This window comes from Dendrobates tinctorius, unplaced genomic scaffold, assembly GCF_039654945.1.
Source record: "Dendrobates tinctorius isolate UK_male_01 unplaced genomic scaffold, ASM3965494v1 ptg000120l, whole genome shotgun sequence".
Classification (NCBI taxonomy): Eukaryota; Metazoa; Chordata; class Amphibia; order Anura; family Dendrobatidae; genus Dendrobates; species Dendrobates tinctorius.
The window spans coordinates 14,931,356-14,957,461 of NW_027361788.1; the positions used below are offsets into that span (position 1 = coordinate 14,931,356).

A 26,106-nucleotide genomic window follows, 5' to 3' on the forward strand; every position below is an offset into this window, starting at 1 on the left:
AGGTTCCCACAATAATGAGCCTGCTGCTACCCCAGGTGTCCTCACTACAGTACCTGTTCTACCCCAGGTGCCCTCATTACTGTACCTGCTGCTACCCCAGGTGCCCTCATTACTGTACTTGCCGCTACCCCAGAAGCCATCACTACTTTATCTGCTGCTACACCAGGTTCCCACAATACTGAGCCTGCTGCTACCTCAGGTGCCCTCATTACTGGAGCTGCTGCTACCCCTGATGCCCCATCACTGTATCTGCTGCTACCCCATTTGCCCTCATTACTGTACCTGCTGCTACCCCAAGTGCCCTCATTACTGTACCTGCTTCTACCCCAGGTGCCCTCATTACTGTGCATGCTGCTACCCCAGCTGACCTCATTATTGTACCTGCTGCTACCTCTGGTGTCTTCATTACAGTACCTGCTTCTACCCCAGGTGCCCTCATTACTGTACCTGCTGCTACCCCAGGTGCCCTCATTATTGTACCTGCTGCTACCTATGGTGTCTTCATTACTGTACCTGCTGCTACCCCATATGCCCTCATTACAGTACCTGCTTGTATCCCAGGTGCCCTCATTAGTGTACCTGCTGCTACCCCAGGTGCCCTCATTACTGTACTTGCTGCTACTTCAGGTGCCCTCATTACTGTACCTGCTGCTACACCAGGTTCCCACAATACTGAGCCTGCTGCTACCCCAGGTGCCCTCATTACTGGACCTGCTCCTATACCAGGTTCCCACAATACTGAGCCTGCTGCTACCCTAGGTGCCCTCTTTACTGTACCTGCTGCTACCCCAGGTGCCCTCATTACTGTATCTGCTGTTACCCCAGGTGCCCTCATTAGTGTGCCTGCTGCTACCCCTGGTGCCCTCATTACTGTACTTGCTGCTACCCCAGGTCCCCTCATTATGTGCCTGCTGCTACCTCAGGTGCCCTCATTACTGTAACTGCTGTTTTCCCAGGTGCCCTCATTACATTATCTGCTGGTATCCCAGGTGCAGTCATTACTGTACCTGCTGTTACCCCAGGTGCCCTCATTACTGTGCCTGCTGCTACCCCAGGTGATCTCTCATACAATTATAGAAAGGGTCAAATGTAATCTCATATATATATATCCCCTAAAAATGATACTTTATTAGTTAAAAACCACAAGTGTGGTAAACACACCAAAGAAAAAAGTGACAAGAAATAAACATAAATTGAAAAAGGTGTTCAAACAGAGACCACTCTAAGGTGACACCTAGGAATCCCTGATGTGATCCTGAGCTTGAGTCTGCCTGTCCGCGGAGGTTGGCACCCTAGGGGGGAACGTTGTGGCGCCCCCGCTCAACGATGACTATCCCTAGGGGCCCTAGTATACCATACAGCCACTAGTGGTCACCTCTACCCGATAATAAAGGGAACCTCTATTACTAGACAGAGTATTGTCATGGACCATTATATATATATAAATGTTCCCTTTTTACTGCCCTACGCTAACCCACTCCCCATTGGACTTTGAGCAACCTCAGTTAATTTATAATATCAGTCGATATATACAGCGTCTTCTAATTATATGTATTTGACAATGAAGACGCATTCTGATGCTTGTTCACACTATTCAGCGTCAGTTGCGGTTTATTCGTAGGTATATCTGAATTATTAGTGCACAGTGTTTACAACACTTGTGGTTTTTAACTAATAAAGTATCATTTTTAGGGGATATATATATATGGTGCTACCCCAGGTGCCCTCAATACTGTACCTGCAGCTACCCCAGGTGCCCTCATTACTGTAACTGCTGCTACCCCAGGTGCCCTCATTAGTGTACTTGCTGCTACCCCAGATGCCCTCATTACTGTACTTGCTGCTACCCCAGGTGCCCTTATTACCATGCCTGCTGCTACCCCAGTTTCAAACAATAATGAGCCTGCTGCTACTCCAGGTGTCCTCATTACAGTACCTATTCTACCCCAGGTGCCCTCATTACTGTACCTGCTGCTACCCCAGGAGCCATCATTACTGTATCTGCTGCTACACCAGGTTCCCACAATACTGAGCCTGCTGCTACCCCAGGTGCCCTCATTACTGGAGCTGCTGCTACCCCTGATGCCCTCATTACTGTATCTGCTGCTACCTCATTTGCCCTCATTACTGTACCTGCTGCTACCCCAAGTGCCCTCATTACTGTACCTGCTTCTACTCCAGGTGCCCTCATTACTGTGCATGCTGCTGCCCCAGGTGACCTCATTATTGTACCTGCTGCTACCACTGGTGTCTTCATTAATGTATCTGCTGCTACCCCATGTGCCCTCATTACAGTACCTGCTACTACCCGAGGTGCCCTCATTACTGTACCTGCTGCTACCCCAGGTGCCCTCATTATTGTACCTTCTGCTACCTATGGTGTCTTTATTACTGTACCTGATGCTTCCCCATATACACTCATTACAGTACCTGCTTCTACCCAAGGTGCCCTCATTAGTGTACCTGCTGCTACCCCAGGTGCCCTCATTACTGTACTTGCTGCTACTTCAGGTGCCCTCATTACTTTACCTGCTGCTACACCAGGTTCCCACAATACTGAGCCTGCTGCTACCCCAGGTCCCCTTATTACTGGATCTGCTGATACACCAGGTTCCCACAATACTGAGCCTGCTGCTACCCCAGGTGCACTCATTAATGTATGTGCTGCTACCCCAGGTACCCTCATTACTGTACCTGCTGTTACCCCAGGTGCCCTCATTAGTGTGCCTGCTACTACCCCAGGTGCCCTCATTACTGAACTTGCTGCTACCCCTGGCCCCCTCAGTGTGCCTGCTACTACCTCAGGTGCCCTCATTACTGTAACTGCTGTTTTCCCAGGTGCCTTCATTACTGTACCTGCTGCTACCCTAGGTGCCCTCATTAGTTTGCTTGCCGCTACCCCAGGTGCCCTCATTACTGCACATGCTATTACCCTAGGTGCCCTCATTACTGTGCCTACTGCTACCCCAGGTTCCCACAATACTGAGCCTGCTGCTACCCCAAGTGCCCTCATTAGTGTACCTGCTGCTACACCAGGTGCTTTCATTACTCTAAAATCCTATACAGAAGAAGAAATACCAATGGTAAAAATATATTTTATAAATATGGATACCAATAAAATACTAGAAACCCATAAAGAATATCTATAAAAACACAATATATACAATATTACCAATATTTTATTGAGAATAAGCAAACTGCCACAAAGTCTCAATTTCCAAGAATAAAAGACAATATTTTATTAATAATTGAAATCAAACAAAGAACTGTATGTGCGGGGGCAAGACAAAACCAAGACAGGTGGCAAAAATGGCTAAAAATCAATGACAGGAGGTGAGCTACACCAAAACAATATAATATATGTATACAAAGTGCTAAAATATGATTATTAATTTATTATTAAATTCATATCCACAAGAATGTAAAAATTAATTCAGGCCAGTGAAATAAAGTGCAGAAATATATTATATTCAATTATCATTATTAATAGTTCATAAAATTATGAAAAATAATTATCCACGTCAAAAATAATAAATATGCACAAGCAAGTTATATATGAAAAAATAGGAAAAAAAAAAGTAAAAATAGTAAAGTGCACAGAATAGGATTACACAGCAATAAAAAGTGTGACCATATGCTCAAAATGAGCAAAACTCCATTAGTGCAGACCTCATATTAATGATGAATAGTATAATGACCCAGGATATTACCAACCAGAGATGGTACTGTTCCGCCTCCGCACACACCACTTCTACTGCCCCTGCACAGTAATGGTGCCTTACCAGTAATAATGCTACTCTACTGCCCCTGCATAGTAACAGTGCCTTACCAGTAATAATGCTCCTCTACTGCCCCTGTACAGTAAGAGTGCCTTACCAGTAATAATGCTACTCTACTGCCCCTGCATAGTAAAAGTGCCTTACCAGTAATAATGCTCCTCTACTGCCCCTGTACAGTAATAGTGCCTTACCAGTAATAATGCTACTCTACTGCCCCTGCATAGTAACAGTGCGTTACCAGTAAAAATGCTCGTCTACTGTCCCTACACAATAATAGTGCCTTACTAGTAATAATGCTCCATTACCGCCCCTACATAGTAACAGTGCCATACAAGTAATAATGCTCCTCTACAGCCCACACATGGTAATAGTGCCTTAACAGTAATAATGCACCTCTACTGCCCCTGTACAGTAATAGTGCCTTACCAGTAATAATGCTCCTCTACTGCCCCGTCACAGTAATAGTGCCTTACCAGTAATAATGCTCCACTACTGCCCCTACACAGTAATAGTGCCTTACCAGTAATAATGCTCCTCTACTGCTCCTGCACAGTAATAGTGACTTACCAGTAATAATCCTCCTCTACTACCCCTACACAATAATAGTGCCTTACCAGTAATAATGCTCCTCTACTGCCCCTGTACAGTAATAGTGCCTTACCAGTAATAATGCTCCTCTACTGCCCCTACACAATAATAGTGCCTTACCAGTAATAATGCTCCTCTACTGCCCCTACACAATAATAGTGCCTTACCAGGAATAATGCTCCTCTACTGCCCCTACACAATAATAGTGCCTTACCAGTAATAATGCTCCACTACTGCCCCTACACAGTAATAGTGCCTTACCAGTAATAATGCTCCACTGCCCCTGCACAGTAATAGTGACTTACCAGTAATAATGCTCCTCTTCTGCCCCTACACAAAAATAGTGCTTTAACAGTAATAATGCTCCTCTACTGCCCCCATACAGTAATAGTGCCTTACTAGTAATAATGCTCCTCTACTGCCCCTGCACAGTAATGGTGCCTTACCAGTAATAATGCTCCTCTACTGCCCCTACACAATAATAGTGCCTTACCAGTAATAATGCTCCTCTACAGCCCCTACACAATAATAGTGCCTTACCAGTAATAGTGCTCCTCTACTGCCCCTACACAATAATAGTGCCTTACCAGTAATAATGCTCCTCTACGGCCCCTGTACAGTAAAAGTGCCTTACCAGTAATAATGCTCCTCTTCTGCCCCTACACAATAATAGTGCCTTACCAGTAATAATGCTCCTCTACTGCCCCTACACAGTAATAGTGCCTTACCAGTTATAATGCTCCTCTACTGCCCCTGCACAGTAATAGTGCCTTACCAGTTATAATGCTCCTCTACTGCCCCTACACAATAATAGTGCCTTACCAGTAATAATGTTCCTCTACTGCCCCTACACAATAATAGTGCCTTACCAGTAATAATGCTCCTCTACTGCCCCTGCACAGTAATAGTGCCTTACCAGTAATAATGCTCCTCTACTGCCCCTACACAATAATAGTGCCTTACCAATAATAATGCTCCTCTACTGCCCCTACACAATAGTTCCTTACCAGTAGTAATGCTCCTCTACTGCCCCTACACAGTAATAGTGCCTTACCAGTAATAATGCTCCTCTACTGCCCCTACACAGTAATAGTGCCTTACCAGTAATAATGCTCCTCTACTGCCCCTACACAATAGTGCCTTACCAGTAGTAATGCTCCTCTGCTGCTCCTACACAATAATAGTGCCTTACCAGTAATAATGCTCCTCTACTGCCCCTACACAGTAATAGTGCCTTACCAGTAATAATGCTCCTCTACTGCCCCTACACAATAATAGTGCCTTACCAGTAATAATGCTCCTCTACTGCCCCTTCACAATAATAGTGCCTTACCAGTAATAATGCTCCTCTACTGCCCCTGCACAGTAATAGTGCCTTACCAGTAATAATGCTCCTCTACTGCCCCTACACATTAATAGTGCCTTACCAGTAATAATGCTCCTCTACTGCCCCTACACATTAATAGTGCCTTACCAGTAATAATGCTCCTCTACTGCCCCTGCACAGTAATAGTGCCTTAACAGTTATAATGCTCCTCTACTGCTCCTACACAATAATAGTGCTTTACCAGTAATAATACTCCTCTACTGCCCCTACACAATAATAGTGCCTTACCAGCAATAATGCTCCTCTACTGCCCCTGTACAGTAATAGTGCCTTACCAGTAATAATGCTCCTCTACTGCCCCTGCACAGTAATAGTGCCTTACCAGTAATAATGCTCCTCTACTGCCCCTACACAGTAATAGTGCCTTACCAGTAATAATGCTCCTCTACTGCCGCTGCACAGTAATAGTGCCTTACCAGTAATAATGCTCCTCTACTGCCCCTACACAATAATAGTGCCTTACCAGTAATAATGCTCCTCTACTGCCCCTACACAATAATAGTGCCTTACCAGTAATAATGCTCCTCTACTGCCCCTGCACAGTAATAGTGCCTTACCAGTAATAATGCTCCTCTATTGCCCCTACACAATAATAGTGTCTTACCAGTAATAATGCTCCTCTACTGCCCCTACACAATAGTTCCTTACCAGTAGTAATGCTCCTCTACTGCCCCTACACCGTAATAGTGCCTTACCAGTAATAATGCTCCTCTACTGCCCCTACACAGTAATAGTGCCTTACCAGTAATAATGCTCCTCTACTGCCCCTGCAGAGTAATAGTGCCTTACCAGTTATAATGCTCTTCTACTGCCCCTACAAAATAATAGTGCATTACTAGTAATAATGCTCCTCTACTGCCCCTACACAATAATAGTGCCTTACCAGTAATAATGCTCCTCTACTGCCCCTGCACAGTAATAGTGCCTTACCAGTAATAATGCTCCACTGCCCCTGCACAGTAATAGTGCCTTACCAGTAATAATGCTCCTCTACTGCCCCTACACAATAATAGTGCCTTATCAGTAATAATGCTCCTCTACTGCCCCTACACAATAGTTCCTTACCAGTAATAATGCTCCTCTACTGCCCCTACACAATAGTTCCTTACCAGTAATAATGCTCCTCTACTGCCCCTACACAATAGTTCCTTACCAGTAGTAATGCTCCTCTACTGCCCCTACACAGTAATAGTGCCTTACCAGTAATAATGCTCCTCTACTGTCCCTACACAATAGTACCTTACCAGTAATAATGCTCCTCTACTGCCCCTACACAATAATAGTGCCTTACCAGTAATAATGCTCCTCTACTGCCCCTACACAATAGTTCCTTACCAGTAGTAATGCTCCTCTACTGCCCCTACACAGTAATAGTGCCTTACCATTAATAATGCTCCTCTACTGCCCCTACACAGTAATAGTGCCTTACCAGTAATAATGCTCCTCTACTGCCCCTACACAATAGTGTCTTACCAGTAGTAATTCTCCTCTGCTGCCCCTACACAATAATAGTGCCTTACCAGTAATAATGCTCCTCTGCTGCTCCTACACAATAATAGTGCCTTACCAGTAATAATGCTCCTCTACTGCCCCTGCACAGTAATAGTGCCTTACCAGTAATAATGCTCCTCTACTGCCCCTACACAGTAATAGTGCCTTACCAGTAATAATGCTCCTCTACTGCCCCTACACAATAATAGTGCCTTACCAGTAATAATGCTCCTCTAATAAAGCCTTTTTTGTGGCATCAACAGAGTAAGAGTGACCGGGTGCAGGCTGGCATTATTGGGGCACTGCTTCACAGTGATTTTAATGACGATGTCCGTCATGAAACGCTAGAAAGATGGCTTAGGTTGGTGCACCGAGACGGCGGAGTACCGGGGGTGCATACAGTTTTTAATTCCACACCTTACATCATCAGCTGTAGAGTTGCCGAAGCAACCATTTCCATAGCAACAGTGCACAGCCGCAGCAGGTAGAAGCAAATGATGACTGTGCTTTAACACATCCCATGAAGGTCATTCATCATTTTCATAAGAATTCTTTCCCCTTAATAATGCCAGACTCTCATTATAGTCAGGAAATGTTAATTAAGGCTTCTTTGTATTGCAGATATTATCATTAGCGACTAAGAATAATGCTACTTTGCAATAAGTGCATTTTTTGTGGCCTACCAAAAATAAAAATTCCAGCTGTGTGGGCTGTGGCATACCGCTAATAGCGGCAAACAACTCGGTCACCATGGGGCCCATGAAATGGGTGGGCCTGATGCCAGTGCTATATGTGGGCAATTATACTATTTGGAGGGCTATGTGGAGGCTGTTATACTGTTTGGAGGGTTATGTGGGGGCCATTATGCTGTTTGGAGGGCTATGTAGGGGCCATTATGCTGTTTGGAGGGCTATGTGGGTGGGCATTATATTGTTTGGAGCGCTATGTGAGGGCTGTTCTATTATATGGAGTGCCATGTGGGGGGCATTATACTGTTTGGAGAGCTAAGTGGGGGCTGTTATACTATATGGAGTGCTATGTGGGGGGCATTATACTGTTTGGAGCACTATGTGAGGGCTGTTATACGATATGTAATGCTATGTGGGGGGAATTATACTATTTGGAGAGCTATGTGAGTGCTGTTATACTATATGGAGGGCTATGTGGGGGACAAAATATTATTTGGAGAGCTATGGGGGTGCTGTTATGCTATATGGAGGGCTATGTGGAGGCCATTACACTATTTGGAGGGCTATGTGGGGGCTCTTATACTGTTTGTGTCATGATCCAGTGTTGGATCTGGCGGTATTAAATGCACAAAGTGAATTTTTTTTACTTTGGTTAAGTTCAAAGGTGTTTTGACTGTCCCCGGTGGTGGTTAGTGGTATTGCACCTTAGGTTAGGTTGCACTTAATTATGGTTCAGGTGTGGGGCTCTTTAAATGGGTCTCTGGGTGTTCACTGACTGCTGGTGATATTCCTTGCTTAGTTGTTGGAGAGCCTGGTGGAAGGATGGAGCTGGATAGGAGTCCTGCGCAGTCAGCCAGAGAGAACGAGTGCCAGCTAATGGTGTCTGCAGGAAGGACTGGCATGGCCTGGTGGAGTCGCAGTTTATGGTGTTGGCGGGAAGTGCGGGCATGGCTTAGAGGAGTGGCGACTTGGAAGAGAGTTGCACTCAGCATGTTCGACTTGGTTGCTGAGAACTGGACTCGAGCATGCTTGGATTCTTGGCAGAGGCTGGACTCATCTTGGGACTCTGTGTACTGGACTGCTGCAAGTGGTGATGGACTCTGCTCCCAGGCTGCACGATGGTGATGGATCAGGGTGGAGGAGAAGATGCACACAGGTGGTGGGCTCTGTTACTAGGAGCGTACGCAACAGAGCAAAGATAAGTGGTGTTTCCCCTGTATTGTCTCTTTCCTCATGTGTGTTATTAGTGCAGTGGTGGGATTAGTCTCCGCACCGACCTATTCCCTAGTGAGGGTTTAGGCGCAGGGCGAGCCAGGGTTTTGAGGCACGCGTGCGGCGACAGGTTCGGAGCCTGTATAGGGAATGTGAGGAGTGCAGGGACACTGGCTCAGGGGAGCTTAGGAGGACTCCATGGCCCCATTCCCTATCGCAGGGCCCACCATTGTTAAAGTTTCCCAGGTTTCCCCCTTATTATTTAAATTCGCCGTACTGGAGGCGGTGTTTCCAGAAATGTATATGTTAACGTGTAATTCCTAAATTCGCCAGGTGGTGGCGGCGTATCCACCTGCACGTGCTATTATTTAAATTTGCCCCACTGGAGGCGGTGTATCCAGGGTCACGTGTGTTATGGGTTCGCCTTGCGGCATCATCTGCGACCGGACACACGTGACCATGACAGTTTGGAGGGCTATGTACTGGATGTTATAATGTTTGGAGAGCTATGTGGAGGCCATTATACTGTTTGGAGGGCTATGTGGGGTCCATTATACTGTCTGCGGGCCATTATAAAATGTAGAGTGTATAGAGTTGTGTATGGGGCATTATACTGTGTGGACAGGTGTAAGGGCAGTTATATTGTATGGAGGAATGTGTCAGGGCTATAATACTATGTTGGGGTCACTGTGGGTATCACACTTTGCGGGCTTGTGGGTAATATAGGGTCATCAAACTGTGTGTGTGTGGAGGGTACTTTGTAGAAATTCACTGTGGGGGTATCATACTGTGTTTGGGGGGCAATTATGTTGCCATTATACTTTATGGGGGCCACGACGGGAATCTAGGGGCTTCAATAGTAGGAAATTACTTTGTAAGGGCTGTAAGGTTGTGAGATATGCTCTTATGTGATCCTGCTGAATATGTTTTTGTTTGTGGGGGGCCCAAATAGGACTTTTGCTATGGGGTCTCATGATTTCTGTGTACACCCCTGTGTGTGGGCTATCATGCGGTTGGCAATGTTTTCATAGGTGAAGAGTCCGTGTAGTTTTGTACTGAGTCACTAACTGGGCAGCTAAGGCCTCTTTCACACACCCGGTTTTCGCCGTCAGGCGAGATCCGGCATGTGTGTGTTAAAACGGATCCGTTTTTTTTTACCGCCGGATGCGTTTTTTTCTCATAGATCATAACATGCGCCGGATCGCGCCGTATGTGCCAGCGTTTGTTCTGTTTTTTGCCGGATCCGGCGAAAACATGGTGTCCGGCGGCCGGACAGAACGCATGCTGTAACGTTTTTTTTGTCCGGCGTAAAAAGCCGGACAAGCGTGGATGCGGCGCTCCCGGAACTGTGTCACAATGAAAGCGAATGAGGACTTCCGGCCGCCGGATCAGTCTTTCGCCTGATCCGGCCACCGCTTTCCGGCATTTTCCCTCTGCGCATGCCCGGATCTTTCTCTCTCTCTCCTTACCCCGTTCAGCACTGCACGACTTCGTTTCATCCTCAGTGCGACTCATCATGCCCATAACAGAGCGCCGGAACTTCAGACGCATTTCTCTCCGATGCATCCGTTCTGGGCCGCTTCCGGCACTCCGGCATTTCGCCGCACGCCGCCGGAATAGCAAAAACGGATGTGTGAAAGTAGCTTAAATGAGTCTCCATAGCTTTCACAAACGTTGTTTATGGTTCTAACTTCCTGTGACATGCACACAGCTCTGGAGCACAAACTGCTGCCCTAAAACAGGTGAAATTCTGTGAACTTTCAAAGATGCAAAAAATATCAAACATACCTTCTGTGATAACACGCATCTCATTTGACACCGCTGTGCCAAGTTCATTACTGGCAAAGCAGCGGTATATGCCTTGGAAATCCTTCATGTTCCCATTGGAAGGGAAAATAATCATAGTCCCCGAATCCTTTTTTCGGAAGACTCTGGTGTCGTTTAGCTCAAATGGCACCCCATCCTTCTCCCACATATACCTTAAAAACAAAAGAAAATGTTGGGTACAGTTCTCAAAGGGCTCCAAACCTATTTTCCCTGTCTCTATCTAATGATTCCTTTGACCATGTGATGGTTAAAGGGATTGTCCACCCCTTATTAAAGGGCCAAAGGAGATTAAAAACAAGCAAAAAAAACACTATTCACCTCCTTGACTGACACCACTTATCCGGACACAGTGCTGTGTTCATAGCTGAGATTGACACTGAGAGGACGCATCAAATGAACGCTGCAGCTAATCAGTGGCTGATGATTGTCTGCAGCACTCAACTGAAGTCCCTACTAGATGTTGATGTCTGGACTTCACATGAATGTTGCATACAATGATCAGAACAGAAGCCATTGATCAGCTGCAGTGCTCATATGAAGCTCCGCAGAATGTTGATACTAAGACATCAGCAGGAAACACAGCATGGAAGAGTGGCGCCGGAGAAGGAAGAATTTCTTTAAAGAAAAATGTTCACCTGTCTGGGCCCATTTTTAAGGGGTCACCCAGTAATGGACAATCCCTTTAATCACCATTGTAGTTAATGTGGATAGTAAGATACAGATGGGGAACACAGCTTTGAGTACGGAAAAGCGGCGCCGGTACGGGAATTATTAATTTTTCTATTTTTTTTCCCACTAGAGGAAATTCCATTTAATTCCAGAACTCCAAAAACATGAATGTAGCAATGGTCGAGCATCCACATTCATTCTTTATGGAACCGTTCCTCAAAAGAAGTTCTTACGTAGCTTTGGAGTTTTCTTTCGCTTCGCATTTGAGTGTATTATTATCGCTTGGATCCATGACGAAAAGTTTCGGTGGCTGCTCGATGAAAGATGGAGGGAATAATTGTGCTGAAAGAAGGAAAAACATACCGATTTATTGAGGAAAAATCAACTTTACCAAGAAGTTATTAATGGTACTAATAAAAGAATAAAATTGGAAATGACTATTGTGCATTTTATTGGGCAGTCCCATATAAATGTGCCCCCTATCACCTTAATACAAATCTTGCTATAGGATATGGACATTATTTGCTTGAATGCCTGTATTTTGGGCTAAAAATAATTATTACCATTGGGTTCCATAAAATATGTAACACTTTTTCCTGCACATTTTTAGTTGTAAAATGAGATAACTGAGAATCAGTCAGTGAGCTCGTTCTAATGGGGATTTTGTAACTCTTATAACTGTCTTCTTTTATTGTTCTGTACTTATATGCATAGATCACATCAAGGTTGAGCAGAACTTTGACACAGTCATAAATCAGCACTAAAAGACAAAAGAGCTACAAAATCCTTGTCAGAATAAGCTCACTATCTGATCCTCAGTTAACTCATCTGCAGCCAGCAATGTGCGAGAGAAATAAAACCTGTGAAAGGCAAATATTTTTAATGAAACCCATTTGCCAAAATGTTTAGCCCAACATACATGCATACATGCACAAGTAAGGAAATAATAATTACCTAAAGAATTGAACATTTTCATAGTAGCAAACTAAAAAAAAAACAGGCTGCAATTCCCATCTTAGCCACTGGGCGGCAAAACAGACACATATATAATAAACATCTCCTGACAGAGTGCTGTAAAATCATGTTGTTGTTTTTTCCCAAGCCCGTCACCTTGCATCACTCCTCTTGGAAATAAGGAAAGATAAAGAAGAATTGTATCAATAGTTTACAATTTAGTGAAACTATTTCAATTCCTGGTAAAAATGAGTGCAGCTTCTAAGAAGTCAGGTGTCCCCCTTGGATAACATTCCACCCTTGGCTTGCAATAGCCCCATGGACTATTTTATTTGCCCAAATTTGCCTAGCATGCTCTGGGTGTGTGTCATCCCAAATGAGCAGGCAGGATGCATAAATCAGGCTCAATTTTAGGTTCTAAAATGCCCTAAATTTGCAAAAAGGGTCTGTTATTATGTGTTTTGCAAAAACAGCACCCCTCTTGTCCACAGGCTGTGCCCAGTATTGCAGCTCTTCCACATACAAGTCAATAATTCTAATAATGGAACTGTATGAATTAGGGGGGAAAAAGGGATAAAGTCGACAATGTAAATTTCATACGCACAAGCGTCTACTCAGTGGGCAGAAAATGGGAACTTACTTGCTGGAAATTCATCTGCAGGTTCCAATTAGCACAAGCAAAATGAAGGAAGGAAGAGAAAGCAGAGTTACCAGAGATTGCAGAGACTGGATACAGTTAGTGCAAGCAGAACAAGCGGACATGTATATAAGCAAAACACGGATACAGTATAATGACCTAAGCAGTACATGGATACATTATAATGACCTAAGCAGTACATGGATGCAGTATAACGACCTAAGCAGTACACGGATACATTGTAATGACCTAAGCAGTACATGGATGCAGAATAATGACCTAAGCAGTACACGGATACAGAATAATGACCTAAGCAGTACATGGATGCAGTATAACGACGTAAGCAGTACACAGATACATTATAATGACCTAAGCAGTACACGGATACAGACTAATAACCTAAGCAGTACACGGATACAGACTAATGACCTAAGCAGTACACGGATACAGACTAATGACCTAAGCAGTACACGGATACAGACTAATAACCTAAGCAGTACACGGATACAGACTAATGACCTAAGCAGTACACGGATACAGACTAATGACCTAAGCAGTACACGGATACAGACTAATGACCTAAGCAGTACACGGATACAGACTAATGACCTAAGCAGTACACGGATACAGACTAATAACCTAAGCAGTACACGGATACAGACTAATGACCTAAGCAGTACACGGATACAGACTAATGACCTAAGCAGTACACGGATACAGACTAATGACCTAAGCAGTACACGGATACAGACTAATGACCTAGGCAGTACACGGATGCAGTATAATGAGCACATGTGCAAAAGATGAAAATGATGGGTTATTTTACTGTTAGGTGCATGTAGAAAAGGGTCCCCCCAAAGCAGTGATCCTAGGGCGGCCCTTATTCATTATATAGCTGGCCCCTCATTATATTATTGGCACCTCATTATAATACTAGCACGTCATAGTAGAGACGAGAGAATTGATTTATGCCAAAATTAATTTCATGAAGAATATGGATTTGTGTTAGGAGGATGGGAGAATCTGTAGTTTTTGGGTGATGCTCACACACTCTTACACGTGGTCCAGCATGAGGGCAGCATGGTGGCTCATTAGGTTAGTGCTGTTGGTCAGTTATTGTGTAACATGATGACTCAGTGGGCAGCACTATTGGCCAGCAGCACAGTGGTTAATTGGCTACCATTGTTGCTCAGTTGTTGGGCAGCACTAATGCTCAGTGGTCGGCACTGTTGGGCAGCATGGACCAGTGATTCAGTGGTTAGAAGTGTTGCTCAGTTGTGGGCAGCACAGATGCTCAGTAGTCAGCACTGTTGGGCAGGACATTGGTTCAGTGGTTAGCAGTATTGCTCAGTTGTTGGTCAGCGTGGTGGCTGTGTGGGCTGTACTGTTGCTCAGATGCTGAACAGCACAGATGCTCAGTGGTCAGCATTGGTGGGCAGCACAGTGGTATAATGGTCAGCACTGTTGCTCAGTTGTTTGTCAGCACAGATGTTCATTGGTCAGCACTGTTGGGCAGCATGGTGGTTCAGTGGTTAGCACTGTTGATCAGTTGTTGGGCAGCACAGATGCTCAGTGGTCAGCAATGTTGGGTAGCACTGTGGTTCAGGGGTCAGCACTGTTGGGTAGCATGGTGGTTCAGTGCTTAGCACTGTCTCTCAGTTGTTAGTCAGCTCAGTGGTTTAATGGTAAGCACTGTTGCTCAGTTGTTGGGCTGTATGGTGGCTCAATGGTTAGCACTGTTGCTCAGTTATTGGGCAGCACTGTGGTTCAGTGGTCAGCACTGTTGCAAAGAACAGTGGTTTAATGGTAAGTACTGTTGCTCAGTTGTTGGTCAGCATGGTGACTCAGTGGGCATCACTGTTGCTCAGTTGTTGGGCAGCACTGTAGCTCAGTGATCAGCACTGTAGCGCAGCACAATGGTTTTTATATTATTGGTCAGCACTGTTGAGCAGCAACGCAGTGCTTTGATGGCTGGCACTTTTGCTCAGTTGTTGGACTGCACAGTGGTTTAATGGTAAGCACTGTTGCTCAGTTGTTGGGCTGTATGGTGGCTCAATGGTTAGCACTGTTGCTCAGTTATTGGGCAGCACTGTGGTTCAGTGGTCAGCACTGTTGCAAAGAACAGTGGTTTAATGGTAAGTACTGTTGCTCAGTTGTTGGTCAGCATGGTGACTCAGTGGGCATCACTGTTGCTCAGTTGTTGGGCAGCACTGTAGCTCAGTGATCAGCACTGTAGCGCAGCACAATGGTTTTTATATTATTGGTCAGCACTGTTGAGCAGCAACGCAGTGCTTTGATGGCTGGCACTTTTGCTCAGTTGTTGGACTGCACAGTGGTTTAATGGTAAGCACTGTTGCTTAGTTGTTGGGCAACATGGTGTCTCAGTGGTTAGTGCTGGTGCTCAGTTGTTGAGTAGAATTGTGGCACAGTGGGCAGCAGTGTTGCTCAGTTGTTGGGCAGCACAGATGATCGGTGGTCAGCACTGTTGAGCAGCAGCACAGTGGTTTAATGGTAAGCACTGTTGCTCAGTTATTGGGCAGCACATTGGCTCAGTGGTCAGCACTGTTGGGCAGCAACACAGTGGTTCGATGGTTGGCACTTTTGCTCAGTTGTTGGGCAGCACAGTGGGTCAGTGGGCAGCAGTGTTGTTCAGTTGTTATGCAGCACGGTGGCTCAGTGGTCTTTGTGATATTGTTTGCAGCGCTGGGGTCCTGAGTTCAAATCCCATCAAGGACAACATCTGCAAGGAGTTTGTATGTTCTCACCGTGTTTGTGTGGGTCTCCTCTGTGTACTCCGGTTTCCCCTATACTCCAAGACATACTGATAGGGAATCTGGATTGTGAGCCCCAATGAGGACAGTGATGATGATGTCTGTACAGCGCTACAAAAAAATTATGGCGCTATATATATCAGGAAGGAAATAAGCAAAGAGCTAAGTTTCTCCCCATCATGTTGAAATTCTGCATTCCACCACTAGGGGTGCTCTCGCAGTACAGCTTCCACTGAAAAAAAAAAGAGTTCCAGCATATTCCTGAAAAGTATGGGATGACTGCTGATCCATACAGACAGCGCGCCCTGTGGCTACACGTATTTGGTCGGAGCTAATTAGCCATTCATCAACTGCATTATCTCTTTTTTTTAAGATTCCAGTATTAAACATAAAAGGAATGACTAAGAGTTGTAAATTGCAAATGAGCAGGGAGGGAAAAGGAAGACTTGGATGAAAGAGACATGTATTATGCTCGCTAATGATGCAATTGTTATCAGACAGAGAGGCTAGCATTTATTACTGTATGGGTTGCCAATCGTTAGACAACATTAATTACACTATTAAAATGGGGAAGAGACAATGTGATTCAGCATAACCCTATAATAAAAGGCTCCGTTACTTAGTGCCTCTTCAGAGCTGTACTCATAGTTCTGCTATTGCATTTAGTCACTTTAACAGGCACATCATTTTGCAGTTGGGTTTCATTAAAAATATTGCACCGCTTGCCTGCAATAGCCTTTGTTTTGCGCTGTCTATTTGCGCTGTCTCCCTTTTTCCTCATAGACTGTAAGCTTGCGAGCAGGGCCCTCATTCCTCTTGGTATCTGTTATGATCTATGTGATTATTGTTATGCTGTAATATCTATTGTCTGTACAAGTCCCCTCTGAAATGTAAAGTGCTGCGGAATATGTCGGCGCTATAGAAATAACACTTTTTATTATTATTAATTTATTATTGTTATGTCTATTGCTGACTGTAGAATGAATTAACTGAGAATCCCTCAGTGAGCTCATTCTGACGATCTGACGGGAGAGTTTGCAACTGTTTTCAATCACACAAATATCAAACACGTTATCTTTTATGGGATGGATATTACTATCTATATTAACCATTCATGTTGGTTTTCGTTCACCATATTAAAGGAAGAGGCCAAAAAAGTCTTACATTTAAGGAAGATGCCAATTTGCTCTGATTGCTCACATTTAACAACCTAACTAATAATACAGGTTTGGTATCGGCATAATTGTACTGACCCGGTGAATCAGATCACAAAGTCATTTTTACTGCACAATTAATGCTGTAAAAAGTAAACAAAAAAAAAACTAAATTTTTTTCCACCATTTCACCACACTTGGAAACATTTTCCCTATTTTCCAGGACATTGTACGGTAAACTGAATGGTGTCATTTAAAACTACAACTCACCCTGCAAATAAAAATAAGCGATGTAGAGGGAAAACTAAAAAAAGAGTAAGAAAAAAATCTCAAATACAAAAATTGTTTGTGTTCTTAAAAAGTAAGTGTCCAATTTTTGTTCTTATTTTATTCCTGCCTCTCCCCTGAGTATTCTGTTTTTGTTTTTTTCTAAATCCGCCATACGGTTCCAGAGATATAAGCCTATTTATTTAGTGCTTATTTAACGCTCACAGGTTCCTCTGGGGCGTGTCTTTACACTGCTTTGCATTACTTCCCTGTAAGTCATGCCCCTTTGGAAGACCATAAAAAATAAGAACATAAAAAAGCCCATATCTCTGGAACCGTATGGCGGATTTAGAAAAAACAAAAAGCAGAATGCTCAGGGGAACAGTGGAATAAAAATAAGAGGAAAAACTGGACACTTTTAATGTTAGAGAAATTGAAGCTGTATTGGTATTATTTGCTTCAAGGTTCCCTATTATATATATTATGGCAAAAATTAAGAGACCACTGCAAAATTTTCAGTTTGTCTGATTTTTCTCTTTATATTTATATTTTTGAATAAAATCTAAATTGCTCTTTTATTCTACAAACTACTGACAACATGTCTCCGAATTTCCAAGCACTAAATTTTGAATTTATTTTCAGAAAATGAGAGATGGTCAAAAGAACAAAAAGATGCAGTGCTTGCAGACCTCAAATAATGCTAAGAAAACAAGTTCATAATCATTTAGAAACAACAATGCTAATGTTTTAACTCAGGAAGAGTTCGGAAATCAATATTTTGTGTAATAACCATGATTTTTAATCACAGCTTTCATGCGTCTTGGCATGCTTTCCACCAGTCTTTCACACTGCTTTTGGGTGACCATATGCCACTCCTGGTACAAAAATGTAAGCAGTTCTTTGGTTGATGGCTTGTGAATATCCATCTTCCTCTTGATTGCATTCCAGAGGTTTTCAATGGGGTTCAGGTCTGGAGATTGGGCTAGCCATGACAGAGATTTGATGTGTTGGTCCTTCATCCACACATTGATTGACCTAGCTGTGTGGCATGACGCATTGTCCTGCTGGAAAAACCAGTCCTCAGGGTTGGGGAACATTGCCTGAGCAGAAGGAATCAACTGTTTTTCCAGGATAACCTTGTATGCGGCTTGACTCATACATCCTTCGCAAAGATTAACCTGCCCAATTCCAGCCTTGCTGAAGCATCCCCAGATCATCGCTGATCCCCACCAAATTTCACAGTGGGTTCAAGACACCGTGGCTTGCACGCCTCTCCAGGTCTCCGTCTATCCATTAGACGACCAGGTGTTGGGCAAAGCTGAAAATTAGACTCATCAGAGAAGATTACCTTACTCCAGTCCTCTCTGGTCCAATCCTTATGGTCTTTGCCAAACTTCAGCCTGGCTCTCCTTTGCTTCTCATTGATGAAAGGCTTTTTTCTACTTTTACATGACTTGAGCCCTGTCTCTAGGAGCCTGTTACAAACTGTTCTTACAGTGCACTTCACCCCAGCTGCCATTTGCCATTCCTTTTGTAGGTCACTTGATGTCATCCTGTGGTTGCTGAGTGGCATTCAAATAAGAGGACGGTCATCCCAGTCAGTGGAAGTCATTTGGCCCTCTGCCGGTCTGTAGCTTTGTTGTCCCCCATGTCTGCTGCTTGACCTTGTTGTAATGAACAACTGTCTTACAAATTTTAACCCCTTTCTGACATATGAAGTACTATCCCATGTCATATCAATCATGGGGGGGGGGAGCGCGGCTGAGTGTCAGCTGCTCCCGGACCACTCCCGGCACTTTAACTCCCGACACACTGCAATCAAACATAATTGCAGCGTTCGGGAGCAGGCAGAGGGGCCGTCAGCTGTGACAGCCTCTATGCCTTTGGATTGGAGACCCCACGGCATGACACGAGGTCCAGATCGCTCCTATGGTAATCTGATGTCGTCATGACGACATCCAGGTTACAAGAGCTTAGAGACTTCCTGTCATGCGCAGTGCATGTCAGGAAGTCTGTATGGTTAGTGACAAATCCCCGCAGCGCTGACAGCTTATATGGCATGCAGATCTACATGCCATGTAAGCGATCAGCCTGCACAAAATGAGTGTCCCATAGTGGAACAAGAAGTAAAAGTTAGAATGAAATAAAAAAATTTTTTTAAATAATTGTAAAAACATTAAAAAAATAATAAAAAAATTAACATTTATTTTATCTTAAATCAATATTTGTCTAAAAAATAAAAATCTAAACAATGAAAGTGCACATATTTAGTATCGCCACATCCATAACGACCTGACCTATAAAACTGTCCCACTAGTTAACCCCTTTCTTGAACACCATTTAAAAAAGGCAAAAAAATGCTAAATAAACCAAGTACCGCTGAAAACGTCATCTTGTCCCACAAAAAAACGAGCTGCCATATAGCGTCATCAGCGAAAAAATCAAAAAGTTATAGCTGTCAGAATAAAGCGATGCAAAAATAATTTTTTTTCTATAAAATAGTTATTGTTTAAAAGCACCACAACATAAAAAATGATATTAATGAGGTATTGATGTAATTGTACTGATCTGAAGAATAAAACTGCTCTATCAATTTTACTACACGCGGAACGGTATAAACGCCCCCCCTCCCAAAAAGAAATTCATGAATTGCTGGTTTTTGTTCATTCTGCCTCCCAAAAAGCGTAATAAAAAGCGATCAAAAATGTCACGTGCCAGAAAATGGTACCAATAAAAACATCAACTCGTCCTGCAAAAAACAAGTCCTCAAATGACTCTTTGGGCCAAAATATGGAACAATTATAGCCCTCAAAATGTGGTGATGGAAAAACTATTTTTTGCAATAAAAAGCGTCTTTTAGTGTGTGAGAGCAGCCAAATATAAAAACCCGCTATAAATAGTAAATCAAACCCCCCTTTATCACCCCATTAGCTACGGAAAAATAATAAAATATAAAAAAAAGGATTTATTGCCATTTTCACATTAGGGTTAGGGCTAGGGTTAGGACTATAGTTAGGATTAGGGCTGGGGCTAAAGTTAGGGTTAGGGTTGGGGCTAAAGTTAGGGTTAGGGTTGGGGCTAAAGTTAGGGTTAGGGCTGGGGCTAAAGTTAGAGTTAGGGTTAAGGTTGGGATTAGAGTTAGGTTTGTGGTTAGCGTTATGGTTAGGATTGGGATTAGAGTTAGGGGTGTGTTGGAGTGAGGGCTGGCGTTATAATTGGGGGGTTTCCACTGTTTAAGCATATCAGGGGACTCTCCAAATGCTACATGCGTCTGATCTAAATTCCAGCCAATTCTGCGTTGAAAAAGTCAAATGGTGCACCTTCCCTTCCGAGCTCTGCCATGCGCCCAAACAGTGGTTTACCCCCACATAAGGGGTATCAGCATACTCAGGACAAATTGCACAACAACTTTTGGGGTCCAATTTCTCCTGTTACCCTTGGGAAAATAAAATCTTGGGGGCGAAAAAATAATTTTTTGTGAAAAAAATAAGATATTTTATTTTTACGGCTCTACATTATAAACTTCTGTGAAGCACTTGGGGGTTCAAAGTGCTCACCACACATCTAGATAAGTTCCTTAGGGGGTCTGCTTTCCAAAATGGTGTCTCTTGTGGGGGGTTTCCACTGTTTAGGCACATCAGGGGCTCTCCAAACGCGACATGGCATCCAATCTCAATTCCAGCCAATTTTGCATTGAAAAGTCAAATGGCGCTCCTTCCCTTCCGAGCTCTGCCGTGTGCCCAAACAGTGGTTTACTTGCATATATGGAGTATCGGCGTACTCAGGACAAATTGGGATCCAATTTCTCCTGTTACCCTTGGTAAAATAAAACAAATTGGATCTGAAGTAATTTTTTTGTGAAAAAAAGTTAAATGTTCATTTTTTTAATCATTCCAAAAATTCCTGTGAAGCACCTGAAGGGTTAATAAACTTCTTGAATGTGGTTTTGAGCACCTTGAGGGGTGCAGTTTTTAGAATGCTGTCACTTTTGCGTATTTTCTATCATATAGGCCCCTCAAAGTGACTTCAAATGTGATGTGGTCCCTAAAAAAAAATGAGAAATCGCTGGTCAACTTTTAACCCTTATAACAAAAAAAAAATTTGGTTTCAAATCTGTGCTGATGTAAAGTAGATATATGGGAAATGTTATTTATTAACTATTTTGTGTGACATATTTCTCTGTTTTAAGGGTATGAAAATTCAAAGTGGGAAAATTGCAAAATTTTCAAAATTTTTGCCAAATTACTGTTTTTTTCACAAATAAACGCAAATCATATCAAAGAAATGTTACCACTGTCATGAAGTACAATATGTCATGAGAAAACAATGTCAGAATCACCATGATCCATTGAAGCGTTCCAGAGTTATTACCTCATAAAGGGACAGTGGTCAGAATTATAAAAAATTGGCCCGGTCATTAACATGCAAACCACCCTCGGGGGTAAAGGGGTTAAGGATGAAGGCAACATGATGCTCACTGTATCCCTCTGCTAGTAAAGCCAGAATTGAGCCCTTCTTTTCCTTACTGAAGACTTTTCTTTTCAACTCCTTTGGCATGGTTAAAAGTTATTTTTCATTCCTATTACTTTTGGGATATTACTAGCACTTGTTTTGCCATCCAACTTGTCCTATTGCAAGATGATTGTGAACACCACAGCAGGGTTTTTATACTTTCCTCCGATAAATAAGATTTGGTTTAGATGATCACCTAATCAGAAGCACATTAAGTAGAATGAGGTGTACTATGGCTGGAATTCAACTGACACTGGAATGGAATGGCTGTCAGACATGTAGAGAAGCTGATTTTTATAAAACTGTGCAGTGGTCTCTTAATTTTTGCCAGAGCTGTATATATATATGCTAGATGGTGGCCCGATTCTAACGCATCGGGTATTCTAGAATATGTATGTAGTTTATTTAAAGGGAATCTGTCACCCCATTTTTGCCCCATAAGCTGGGGCCACCGCCATCAGGGGCTTATCTACAGCCTTCTGTAATGCTGTAGATAAGCCCCTGATGAAACCTGAAAAATATGAAAAACAGAGATTAGATTATACTCACCGGGGGGCGGGGGCGGTGGGTGTCGTGGTCCAGTCCGGTGCCTCCAATCTTCATATGATGACGTCCTCCTCCTTGCTTCTCCCTCGGCTCCTGCCCATGCGTACTTTATCTGCCTTGTGGAGGGCAGAGCAGAGTACTGCAGTGTGCATGCGCCGGGAAAGGTCAGTGAGGTCCGGGGCCTGCGCACTGCCCATCGGACCGGACCAAACGCCGGGGTCAGTATAATCTAACTCTTTTTTCTTATCTTTCAGGTTTCATCGGGGGCTTATCTATTGCATTACAGAATGCTGTAGATAAGCCCCTGATGGCGGTGGCTGCATCTGATAGGCCAAAAATGGGGTGACAGATCCCCTTTAAATTCCATGCCAATATCACTGATTGCAGCAAATCCGTGCGGCAGGAGATGACCCGCGGCAACCGTAGGGAGATCAGCGGCTAGCGCCGCAGATCTCCAGATGGTAGCGGTGGCGTGCGTCATTCGAATTCCATGCCAATTCGCGGCCGGACTGTGCCTGTCGCTGATTGGTCGCGCCCGGCCAGACGCGACCAATCAACGACGCGGGATTTCCATTACAGACAGACAGAATTAGACAATTATATAGTAGATTAGTTTACTTGTAAATAAAAGCTGGAATACCCCTTTAAGAAATCGTAAGGTGGGTCTATAATGAGTATTTTGTTAACCAGTAGTTTCTCTGACATGATGTGTAATTATGGATATCTATTATGCTGACAAATACAAGCACCTTCCATGCAGACACATTATAAAGGTTATTACAACGCGTTTCACCTTTGAATAATTATAATCGAATTAATTATAATGTACATCCTGCTGCGCACAATATATGGTAATTCAGTAACTGAATAAACAAGAAGTAACAAGTAATAATAAGAGTATAATAAGACGTATCTGCCTGTATGGAGGATGCACAGCCATTTCTACCTCCTTACATGAAAAATGTCCAGGCAGCTTTAAGACAAAGGATATATGATACAGTGACCTGATCCTCTCTAGGGGGGACAACTTTAACCAGCATTAGTGCAAGGCGAGGTTATGGATCCCATCGTCAGACAGATACCAAATATCCGGTGATTTATACCGATCTTTAGCAGTAATGCAGAGGAACGAGATTAGTAAATCCAAACCCAAGGCCATAATGCCTAGGAGGGATTGGCAGCTTATTATTGGCAGCCATATTATTAACTCGCTCATCGGCGTGTAACATAAAGCTCGGAGAGAAGCAGAATTATTTTCGGAAGATTTTAATTCAATAATTAGGGTTTCTATGACAATGCTGTGGCAATACTGATGGAAATCTTCAGTGATCTACAGGAGGATTATAGAAATGCGATAATTGTGCTCCAAATATAGGTCTCATTCTAGAAGTTCATGCCCAGTGAAGTAGAGCGCCATGCTCAACAATATATCACAGCTGTGATGTGTGGCAGCTCAGACACATTACGTGTCTTCTACTTGGATATCTTCACCCTCAACATGAACTTCCCACATGCACAGCCATGGTTTCCAAGATCCCACTGCTTGGATCTAATGGGAGATGACAGTGTCATATCCATACCTTGTGCTCTAGTAAATTAGAGTTATGTGCCTGCCCCGAGGAACCTTTTCAATTAAACTTGGTCATAAACTAATGTTTTTCCACCAATCTAATTGTACTCTTTAGTTCTACACTCCACACATGTAGCATCCTAAAAAACTCAAATCTAATGCCGAATGGCTAATAACAATCCATGGAGATCCCTCAACATCCCTGACAAACATAGCAGTAGTTTCCAAAAACCAACATCCTAGACCAAATGGAAGAAGACAGTATCTCATCCATGTCTTGTGCTCAAATAATTGAGATTTTTATGTACCGCTCCCTGAGGAACTTTTTCAATGAAATTAACATTTTCCTACTCACCACCTCTCCAGTTCTATGGTCCACACGTCCTAAAAATCTTAATTCTGGTGCCAAATTGCCAATAACAATCCATGGAGATCCCTCAACGTGAACTCCTCAGAAATATAGCAATGGTTTCCAAGAACTAACCTCTTTGACCGAATGGAAAAAGACGGTATTGTATCCATATCTTGTATCCTTGTAACTAAGAGATATTTTTCTGCCCCTGAGGAACCTTTTCAATGAAATTGGGCCAAGTAATAATGCTTTCACACCCATTTAACCATACTCTCCAGATCTACACTCCACACATGTAGCATCATAAAAAAAATAAATTTTATGTCAAATGTGTAATAACATTCCATGGACGTCCCTCGACATGACCTCCTCGCAACATTGCCAAGGTCTCCAAGACCCCACCTGTTGGAGTAAATGTAACAAAAAAAGTATCTTATCCATATCTTGTGTTATGTACCTGCCCCAGGGGATCTTTTTCAATCAAATTGGGCCAAAGACTAAATTTTTCCTACACAACATCCAATTGTATTCTAACCCTAACTCCTCACAAGCAAAACATAGCCATAGTCTCCAAGCTCCCACTTCATGGACCAATTTGCAGAAGACAGTATCTCATTCATATCTTGTCTTCTAATTAATGGGAGTTATGTACATGCCCTTGAGGAATCTTTTCAATAAAATTGGGTCAAGTATAAAATGCTTTCTCAGCCATCTAATCATACTCTCCAGATCTACACTTCACACATGTAGCGTCCTACAAACCTTAAATCCGAAGCCAAATGGCTAATAACGATCCCATATGTTTTACCAGATTTATTCCAAGAGGATTACGGATCTGGCTCCAAACGGTGTCCTTCTTGAAGTTCATCTCAATGAAAATCAATGTCATTGGATTTTGATGCAGTGTAGTAATTTGCCGCTGGTAATTTTACGTAGAAGTAATTCCATCCACATGGGCCAATTCTGTCATTTGGCCCAAGGGATCATTGCCAGGTTTTTCAGACTTGGCCATGACTGCATATTCCAAGGTTTAGGCAAATGACTACACAACATGATATCACAGAGAAGTTTCATTAGATAATAATGGATGCAGCACACGGGCTGACAGCATGGATGTGTAGTCTGGAATTTGGGGGTTTATATTCAGTCTGGATTTTGGGGGTTCAGGGAATGTACAACTTGCACAGAATATCTTAGGTAATTTTCAGTTCCTAGTTCATTGACTAGATCTTTAGCTTCATAATTCCAAGAGCTACTACTTTTTTATTTTTGGGTCAATAGTAGGGCTGCAGCAGTTTTCATCATTACCATTCCAAGGGGGGACTTAATATGACTCTTGATATGCAGTGCGCACATCCGTCATACATGTACCGCGGATATTTATAATGGAAATCTGGGCTAAGTTGGCCTACAATAGTGATTTCCAATCTGCGGCTTCTCCAGTTGTTTCAAGCCCGTTTAAAGAGCGCCTTACCCTGGATTTTTTCATGTAACCCTTTCACGACCTTGGGGTGTTACCGTTTTTGCGTTTTCGGTTTCTCGCTCCCCTTCTTCCCAGAGACATAACTTTTTTATTTTTCCGTCAATATGGCGATGTGAGGGCTCGTTTTTTTGCGGGAGGAGTTGTACTTTTGAACAACACCATTGATTTTATCATATAGTGTATCGAAAAATAGGAACAAAAAATTCCAAGTGCGGTGA

General features: G+C 43.2%; 1 protein-coding gene across 7 annotated transcripts in view; it reads right to left on the reverse strand.

Moving 5' to 3' along the window:
* The window catches only part of L1CAM (L1 cell adhesion molecule), a 284,550-nt gene that overhangs the window by 93,955 nt on the left and 164,489 nt on the right, over positions 1 to 26,106 (reverse strand). For 5 of the 7 annotated variants that reach the window (XM_073590769.1, XM_073590770.1, XM_073590774.1 and 2 more), the window contains 3 exons: positions 13,237 to 13,251; positions 11,876 to 11,984; positions 10,935 to 11,125 (listed from right to left, as the gene is read on the reverse strand). In XM_073590769.1, coding sequence (XP_073446870.1) covers positions 10,935 to 11,125; positions 11,876 to 11,984; positions 13,237 to 13,251 — 315 coding nt within the window. The remainder of the gene's footprint in view (positions 1 to 10,934; positions 11,126 to 11,875; positions 11,985 to 13,236; positions 13,252 to 26,106) is intronic. The other 2 variants (XM_073590771.1, XM_073590772.1) reach the window with 1 other exon arrangement.